This window comes from Chiloscyllium punctatum, chromosome 42 (assembly GCF_047496795.1).
Source record: "Chiloscyllium punctatum isolate Juve2018m chromosome 42, sChiPun1.3, whole genome shotgun sequence".
Classification (NCBI taxonomy): Eukaryota; Metazoa; Chordata; class Chondrichthyes; order Orectolobiformes; family Hemiscylliidae; genus Chiloscyllium; species Chiloscyllium punctatum.
The window spans coordinates 17,652,961-17,662,461 of NC_092780.1; the positions used below are offsets into that span (position 1 = coordinate 17,652,961).

At 42.5% G+C, this 9,501-nt stretch overlaps 1 protein-coding gene across 1 annotated transcript; it reads right to left on the minus strand.

Moving 5' to 3' along the window:
- Positions 1-2,588: 2,588 nt before the first annotated feature.
- Positions 2,589-7,547, minus strand: LOC140465559 (glucose-6-phosphatase catalytic subunit 1-like). Its single transcript, XM_072561099.1, has 5 exons — positions 7,297-7,547; positions 4,758-4,867; positions 4,560-4,649; positions 4,036-4,170; positions 2,589-3,148 (listed from the first exon to the last, which is right to left on the minus strand). Exons 1-5 carry the CDS (start codon positions 7,533-7,535, stop codon positions 2,634-2,636), a joined length of 1,089 nt encoding a protein of 362 aa, XP_072417200.1. The 5' UTR covers positions 7,536-7,547; the 3' UTR covers positions 2,589-2,633.
- Between the last annotated feature and the right edge of the window lie 1,954 nt (positions 7,548-9,501).

Genomic DNA, 9,501 nt, shown 5'->3' on the forward strand with positions numbered 1-9,501 from the left:
TGTGTGAATAAACAACCAGCTCAGGGATTACTTTTATTCCTTAAACTGATATGGGTGTCATGGGCATGAGCAGTGTTTATTATCCATCTCCTCGTTGCCCTTGAGAAGGTGTCAGTGAACTGCCTGCTTACATCGCTGCAGTTGGTCAGGTCCTTCCAAAGGGCAGAAAAGATCAACTCTATTGGATGACCATCTCCCAATCAAATAGAGCTTTTTGACCATACCCATACTACTGAACAGATGACCTCCTGTATGCTGACCTCCTGAATTGCAGCCAAAACAAGTTGAAAACCGTATAACTATGTTTAACCTGTTTGCGATTTCAAAACTGATTCAGAAAGTTTTACAGAATGAAATTCTTAATAAAGGGCCCAGACTCAGCGTAAGAAGTCTCAACGTGAAATCTACAGGTAATGTGAAGTTGACAGTACAGTACCTCGTGAAGAGGATGGTCAAAGGCCCCTGGATGACATGAACAAGATGTTGAAGCGGGCAGATGCATAGCCAATGGCCTTTACTGTAGAGAATGTGAAATAAAGAACCTCAGGAGGATTAATATTCAAAGGCACCATAAATGACATGATTTTGAAAATCGTGCAGGAGCAAAAGATCTTGCTGTCTATATACAAGAATTCCTAAAGATATAGCACGGGGCAAGTGAGCATGATGGTTAAAAAGCACATACTATTTGAGTTTATAAATAGAGGAGTATATAAAGATCATAGACTAGCAGAGGTGATATGGCAGAAGGAGGCAATTCAGCCCATCATATTTGCCCCTGCTTTCCAAATTAGCATTATATGTAAGTCCCATTCTCCTGCTCTATGTCCATTAGCCTCCACATTATTTCTATTTAAATAATTATCTAATGTCCTCTTCAATGCCTCTACTCCAACTGCAGCTACCACATTTCCTGATAGTGCATTTTGGATTCGAACTGTTCGGGACAATTTGCTTTCTCGTCTCACATTTGCTTTTTCAAATCAAGTGAAACCTGCATCTTCTGGTTCTTGATCCTGTTATGAGTTGTTACAGATTCTCATTATCTATTCTGACAAGCCCGTTCATGACTTTAAAAATGACTAAATCTCCTCTTAGCCTTCTTCTGTCCAAGGACAACAATCCCAAGCTTGCTAAAACATTGATGAAGTGAATGTTTTTTTCACCTGAGGCATTGTTGCCATCTAGAATCCTGAATGTGAAATGCTGATTCCGTCATTAATTTAATTGGGACTGGATTATGAATTCAAGAATTAGTAATTTATGGATTTTCAGACATGTAAACTATGGGAACATTTTGTTGAGCATCTCAGCCAGCCCACTGGCACCAACCTGACTTCCCAGTCACTGCTCATTTTAATTCCCCTTCCCACACTCTCTCTCCGACCTGAACATCCTTGGCCTCCTCCATTGCCAAATGAAATCAGATTGATTATTCTACAAATCAGGCAGCATCAGGAGGTGGAGAAGTTAACGTTTTGGATGTAACCCTTCTTCAGGACTGGGGGTGGGTATGGGGGAGCTGCAGATGAAGGAGGTGGGGGAGCAAGGTGATGGGGTGGGAATAGGTGAAGGCAGGTAGGGGGTACGACCTGGTTGGTCAATGCGAGAGATGAAACCAGTAGGTGGCTGAGAGGAATTGACGGGAGGGGGAGGGGCTGGAAAGGGAGTCGAGGGATGGGAAGGGTGGTTATTTGAAATTGGATAACTCAATGTTGAGTCCTCCGGGCCATAGGTTGCCCAGGTGAAGGTACCTCCAATTTGTGGTCTGATTTGCTTTGGCAATGGAGGAGGAATTGGAAAGGTTTGTTGGGAAGGGAATTGAAACCCACTGTCAAGGAGACCCATTAGTTTCCTTGTGGAGCCAAGAGGAGCCATTTTGCCATTTAGCTTGGACACAAGCAGCTCGAATGTGAGCAGCTTCCTGAGCTTGATTTCTGGCTACTGAAGATGTCAGAGGGTGAAGCAAATCACCCCAAACATATCAGTATCTTGATCCCTCACCCTTTCTAAACCCTACAACAGGTATTTAGTAAAAGAAAATAGCACTGATTCAGATGTTAATCAGATGTTAATCTCAACAATAGGGTTACTACTTCCGGTATCGGCCCTTTTGTAAATCGCTGAGATTCATTTTAGAAAATACAGTCCCAAGGAAGTGAAAATGACCCAGATCTGATACGATCGGCTTGAGAAACAAACTCCAAGTGACTCTAGATTACCACTCCCACTTTATAACGAACGATAACAAGAATTTTAAAATGTTTCTCCAGCAGTCCTTTGCCAGACCTAGTAGCTCAACAGAAGCATCTAAAACAAATCTGGCAACACTGTGAAACCAGAGGAAGGAGGGGCATTTTAGAAAAAAATGTTTATCTTGTCCACTGTTTTTAGCCAACAGTCATCTCCACCTGTCATACGGGCATTGATACTTGACTGCAAACATTTTGTTTGGTATCATTTTCTGCTCTCTCTTGCAGGAAAATATACAGTGAAAATGAGTTTTAAGCAGAAAACAGTGCAGCTTTTATTGTGCATTGTACATGAAGCAGTTAAATATGGATTGAGTTTTCTTTAAGGACCCCATGACCACACACACCTTAATGCCTGTGTTAATGTTTCATTTTCAAAATCTATAGAAGCTTTTCCTTCTCCTCTCGGTTTACGATTTGTGACACACAGTATGGAACAAATACCACAACAGCCAGAGGTACAGCAGCACTCTTACAGAAAGACAGAAAGTAAAACAGGAATTCCGTCTGAGTCGGGGGCTTCACTGAGTCAAACAGATGCAGGATGAGTAATGAAGCCACTATACAACTTAGTCTGAAGCTGAACTGTTGGCTCCTCTTCCCTTTGCAGCTCTCAGCATAAATGGGGGAGTTGAGAGCTAATCCCAATCCGAACAAGGCCCCCATGTTCCTGACCAGACCAGCGAAGGGAGTGCTGTCGATGTGGACCCATTCTGCTCGGGCGCACCATCTCTGGGCTTTCTCCACTGACCACAGCAAGTCCACCCCCAGCACTTTCAGCACCAGATAGAAGCCCAGAGCGAAGGAGAACAAGGACAGAGTGATCTTCAGGTACTGCGTAAACTTCACATTGTAGATTGCATCAATCCGACCAAACGCTTCAGCCACAATCAACCCTGAAGACAATAGATTACAACAGTTAGCACTGGGAAGATTAAGTGAAATTCTTCAAATCAGTACAAAGCCTCAATTTTATGAATAAGCCGGAAGGAAAGACAGGCTGAGTTTATATATTACTCTCTCACCAAGTTAACAATCACACAAAACCAGGTTATAGTCAAACAGGTTTAATTGGAAGCACTAGCTTTCGGAGGTGTGCTCCTTCATCCACCTGATGTTATAACCTGGTGTTGTGTGATTTTTAACTTTGTACACCCCAGTCCAACACCAGCATCTCCAAATCATGACTACTATCTCTCACCAAGGCCATTGTTTTGTGGTGACTGAACAAGTCATATTCTGTTTTGATGATGTTGGGTTAATACTTCTTTTCCCCAGCTTTTATGGGTGTTACATTCTGTGGCTGAGCAATTCAACTCAAGCCCAAAATGGGAGCAAACCCAATAGAGTGAATGACAAGGGCAAATTTGACTTTAAGTGCTGCTGGTGAACTGCAGGCAACAAAGCAATGCCTCACAACAGCTGACTGGGTGAACAGCAGAAACATTTTCCGATGGTAGCATAGGATAGATCTGGGTGTTGTAATCCTTGGCAGGAATCCCAAATACATTCATAATCACCCAAAGGAAGCCTGCGTAGGAGTGAGCAGGGGACCTGCAATATCCATTAAATCCAATCGTGAAAAGATTTCATCACCAACTGCAAGTATTTGGAAGTGTCTTTATTTAAAGGGACTGAAGCTCACAACTATAGAATGCACTCTACACGGTACTCTTTTCACTACTTATGATCAAATGCATCAAACTGAATTTCTAATACCATGACAGCTGAAAATATCAAAGATCCATTCTAACTGTGACCTATGTGTAATGTGTCCACTGACCTGAGGTGACTCCCAGGCAGACCTGATGTGGGAAGTGAGCGGCAACAAACACTCTGGATGCACAGACACAGAGCTGCATCAGCCAGAATATTGTCCACAGCACTGAACGGAGGCACCTGGAACATAAGAGAGGCGTAGTGCAAAGCAACACTTAATACCAATGTTTAACTATTATCGCGAGGTCCGATTTTAACTTTGATCCAATTTTGGGTGAGAATTTGGAAACTCCCCACCCATTATGCAAGATCAGGCCCAGTGCTGTAATGCCAGAGCCTCAATTAAATCCCAGCAGCCAATTTCCAGATCGATAATCCCTAGTTTCGGACAGGGTCCACTTGGGGGATCATGCACTTATTACCAGAGGTGACTTTGATTAAACCAAATAATACATGTAGATCTCTGCTCCTGTTCATATTCAGTTAATTGTATGTGAATAGAAAGCAACTGTTTCGAACCCTAGCCTGAGGTTGCTGATATAAAACCAACAAATCCATAATGTGGGACTCACCAGTTCTGAACACGATGCTGCTTATTCTGAAGTGTGCTGGTCAGAAATGCTGTCACCATCACATACCAAACCCCAGCTGATCCCATAGCATGACCCGATGGGCTTCCTGAAACGGGCAAAGCTTGGGGTCAACAGAAACACTGGAAGAAATCCAATCTTTGTTTTATTAAGACCTACACTCTCTATAATATGAAAGTGTGCTTGTCTCTCATACCTGGCCCTGTTTCACAAGTTATAGGATATTGCTGTAGCACAGGAAATGACGAGTTGCTGTAGTAGGACGTTTCATGAACCCACCAGTAAGGTCTCTGGCCAAATAATATCCTGAAAGAGAGGAGACACATTTTCAGGTATGGGTTGATGACGGATACCTTTTTACAGGGCAAATTGTTACAAGCTGTGAAGCACTGTGTGAGATGGTGGTGAAAGTTAATTCAAGAATAACTTTACAATGAGAATTGTATACATAGATGGAAACGAATCAGTTGTTGGACAATGGGGAAATAACAGTGGAATAGGAGTGTTAGGTGACTGTTCCAAATGGGTTAAAACAATGACTGCAGATGCTGGAAAGCAAATACTGGATTAATGGTGCTGGAAGAGCACAGCAGTTCAGGCAGCATCCAACGAGCAGCGAAATCGACGTTTCGGGCAAAAGCCCTTCATCTGAAGGGCTTTTGCCCGAAACGTCGATTTCGCTGCTCGTTGGATGCTGCCTGAACTGCTGTGCTCTTCCAGCACCATTAATCCAGTACTGTTCCAAATGGTCAGCAAAAGACAATGGGCTGAATACTCTCCAGTGCTGTATCTATTTAATGTCCTTTCAGGAGATACCACTCTATGATGCTGTCCATACTAAAGAATATGTTATGTCTAAAGTTCATTCTCACCCTGGGATTTGCTTTTATTGTTGTCCAAGGGCTTGTTCCTCATGAATGAGTGCAGGCATGAGTATCAACAGGAAATTTGGTGAAAAGAACTGAGCTTTTCATATTGTGCAGCCACATGTGCACACTTTCAGTTGGTGCTCTTCAATGCAATGCTATAAAGCATCTTCAAGAAATGAAGCTGCTTAAGAAAGGCCAATTTAAAGTGGAGTAAGGGGCCTTTGGGAGGCATAGAGTAGTATTTCAGCTAATTCCTGGTATCAAACTCTCCACTCTCTCTCTCTCTGCTATTGTGATGGATAACACATGCTCTAGGAGAAAGTGAGGACTACTGGATGCTGGAAAAGCACAGCAGGTCAGGCAGCATCTGAGGAGCAGGAGAGTCAGCCATTTGGGCATAAGCCCTTCATCAGGAATGTGGGAAGGGAAGGGGGCTGGGTGAAAAATAGAAGTGTGAGTGTGGGGCTGGGGCAAGGTAATTGGAAAGGTGATAGGTAGATGGAGAAGGGGGCTAATAGTGATAGATTGGAGAGGAGGGTGGAGTGGATAGGTGGGAAAGAAAATGGACAGATAGGACAGTTCAAGAAAGCAAAGCCGAGTTGAAGAGTTGGATCTGGGGTGAGATGGGCAGGAGGAGAGATGAGGATACACACACACTGTCCTTTTTCGAATGAAGAAAACAATCAGTATCATAGGCTGTTAATTTGCAAAGAGGCCTGCTATATGAAATGGGGAAGTGCTTCAGAGATTTCATCTCATGTGCAGCCCCTTTCAAAATGGAATCCATCACATGATTGGGATGATCCCATCCTGAGGCCTACTCTGTCCTTTTAATGCCCAGCGATACAAGTGAAAATGGACTGTCTACCTTTTCCAGACTGAAACATCTCATAAACTTGAATATCCCACCTGATTAGAGAATTAAACTTTGCTAACTCGTCAGGCTTGCACTCCAAGCATGTTGGCATTGAAAGGGCTTTTGCTAACTTTTCACATCATTCATTGCCACTCACACTCACACATGGAACTGTAATTGTCAGCACATCTGGACTACACAGTCTTACAGAGGTGTGACGGCTCCATCTCCACATTATTATGTATGAGCTCCAAAGCAGAGGTAGGTAGCTGGGGATTGTTATTTCTGTCTCAGAGATCCTCACTGCTATCTGTAAACTGTGAGTTTACAGTAAAAACGTAACATATTAGAATAACAAAAACCTTTTAATCTATGCCAATCAGGGTCCAGGAAACATAAACATATCTGCATAAAAGGGCAAGTAAATATGTAACCATCATATGAGGTGTTGATATATATTAATTGGTAATGGACCCCTGTGTGGCAGGAAGATGGGACAAAGACACAAACTGAAGCTATGGAAAGTTTCATGAATAAATTGATGTGGGAATCTAGCCTTAATTCTAAACTAGCAATGGGTAAGTCTGCAACACAGAAATAATTATAGGTATTTTAACTTTTAACTTGAACTTACAATTGACAGGCAATATTATAAGGATAAAAAAAATCCCCGTAGTATCCAGGGATGTGCAGGTTAAGTGGATAGCCATTGTAAATAACCCCACCTAGGGATATGGGGATAGGATGGGGTCGGGAGGTGGGTGGGGTGGGGGAGTTGTGGAAGGAAGTGTATGTCTGGGTTGGATCTCTTCAGAGGGCTGGTGCAGACTGGATGGGTGGATTGGCCTCTTTATGCTTGTAGGGATTCCATGTATATTTGGTTGAGTCACCATCATCAGATGTGCATCCCATGCACAATGCACCCCAGACCTACCCATCCTAAGACGCTTGACAGTCAAAGCCTAAGATTCTTCCTAAAACATTTGGTTGCATTAGTAGTAAATACTTACCATTTGAAAATGAGGTTGAGCCAGTCTCCAATGACGGCCACCCAGATGAGTTTGACACCCACGGCTTCACACAGATGGAACCAGATGGGAAAGAAAACAAAGAAAGTGTTTCTCAGGTCAGCAGCAAAAGAGATAAAGGTGAACCAACTCTGGGAGTCCTTGTAATTCATCTGTAGATACTGCACCAGCTCTACCCCGGAGCTGTGGAGCAGGTCTATCCCAGCGTCCATTCTCTCCATGTTCAAAGATGGTTGAGGTGTCCAACACAATGCTTATTTTCCTCAGTTCTTGCTTTTATCTCTTCTCGACTTATTGCCCAAACCTCTCTTTGCCGTGCCAGTTATATACAAATACCTGCGAAACCCACACATGCGTGGAGTGATCTTTGAACTCACAAAATTGACCCAAAGTCAATAAGAGACATTACATAATTTTAAGCTGATGCAAATATGTTTTGGACATTTGCACTGAAAATTCCTTTGGTATCTGACTTATTGATTCATCAACTACTTTTGGAAATTAGACAATAACTTGTGAATTTTCTGTGTCTTCGAATCAAACAATTCATTGCAATTGTTTCATTATGGATTTCTTTTCATCTTTGAATTGATGAAAACCTCATTTTTGCTTTAACTGCAAATGTGAAAGACCAACATTGTGTTCAGCAAAGTAACGTATAACTTCGTTAGTTTCTCTTTTGATCTTGGCAGTAACTCCACAGTGATCAACAATAAAAGTTCAAAAAACCATGAATCAGATAAATCAATAACAAGAAAGATTTTTTTGGTGGTCAGCAGTCTGCAATAACAAGGTTTCATTCCATGGTGTTTACACAAGCCCTTCAATCTCCACATTCAATCAATCTCTATTCTCTGTAGTTTACATAGTGACTAGGCATTGTTAGGTTCTATATTGACTCCAAACCTAAAATATGCCATCCACTGCAAAACGCTTTAGAATGCCCAGAGTTCTCAAGTGATCCCAAATAAACTCAAAGTCTTTCTCTTTGCTTTATGCACCCTCAAATTTAATTCTGATCCTGTAATCTCTGATTTTGAAGTTTTGAGAAATCTACCGAAGACTACTGACACAAAGGATGGTTCCTGTGTTCCCTAATGTTCTCTGCCTTTACTTCACAAGCCTCACAAAGACACATAAGCCGAGATGGTGACAGCCAATGAGCGATTGGAATGTGGGGAAATTGCAACCTAGTCTGATCCTATTTTCATTCGCAATCCATTGACCGTCTTTTTCCAGTAGATACTTTTTGCTAGCAACCAGAACTGCAGTCTTTAGCCAACTGTTCTTTTCCATTTGAGAAATTGAGGACTGCAGAAGCTGGAGATCAGAGTCAAAAAGTGAGTTGCTGGAAAAGCACAGCAGGTCAGGCAGCATCCGAGGAGCAGGAGAATCGATGTTTCAGGCATAATTCCTGATGAAGGGCTTATGCCTGAAACATTGACTTTCCTGCTTCTCAGATGTTCTTCTCCATAGTCAAGGGAGATCAGTTATTATCAACATTCTTCTGCACTGTTAAGAAATCAGCTGTGTAAAGCCAACGGTCAAACTGACCTATCCTTGTTTCTGCAGGGCTTAGCTCCACACTGGATTGTGCATTTGCCTCACAAATCATCAATAAGAGATGTTTATGTCATATATTGGACAAGGCGGTGCAGGTTAAATGGAATGGCTTTAGTAAATTGCTCCAGTGTCCAGGGGTGTGCAGGCTAGGTGGCTTAGCTGTGATCAATGCAGGGTTGCAGAGATAACATGGGATGCTGTCAGTGGGACCTAATGGACTGAATCGTCTCTATCCACACTGTAAGAATTTGATGATTCCATTCTATGATGCTATGATTAAAATCAGAGGTTAGGAATTCTACAGCAAGTAACGCACTAGCTGTTTCCCTGAAGCCTATCCACCATCTACAAGGTACAAGTCCGGATTGTGATGGAAGACTCCTCACTTGCCTGGATAAGTGCAGCTCCAAGTATTCTCAAGAAGTTCAATATCATCCAGACTGTTTGATTCACACCACATCCAGCACCTTAAATATCACTCCCGCCAGCATCACTGCATAGTGACACTATTGTGTTCAACTACAAGATGCAACATGGAAACTTGCCAAGGTTCCCTCAACAGCACCTTCCAAACCTCCAACTTTTACCACCCAGAGGCGAAGAGCAGCAGACGCATAGGAAATC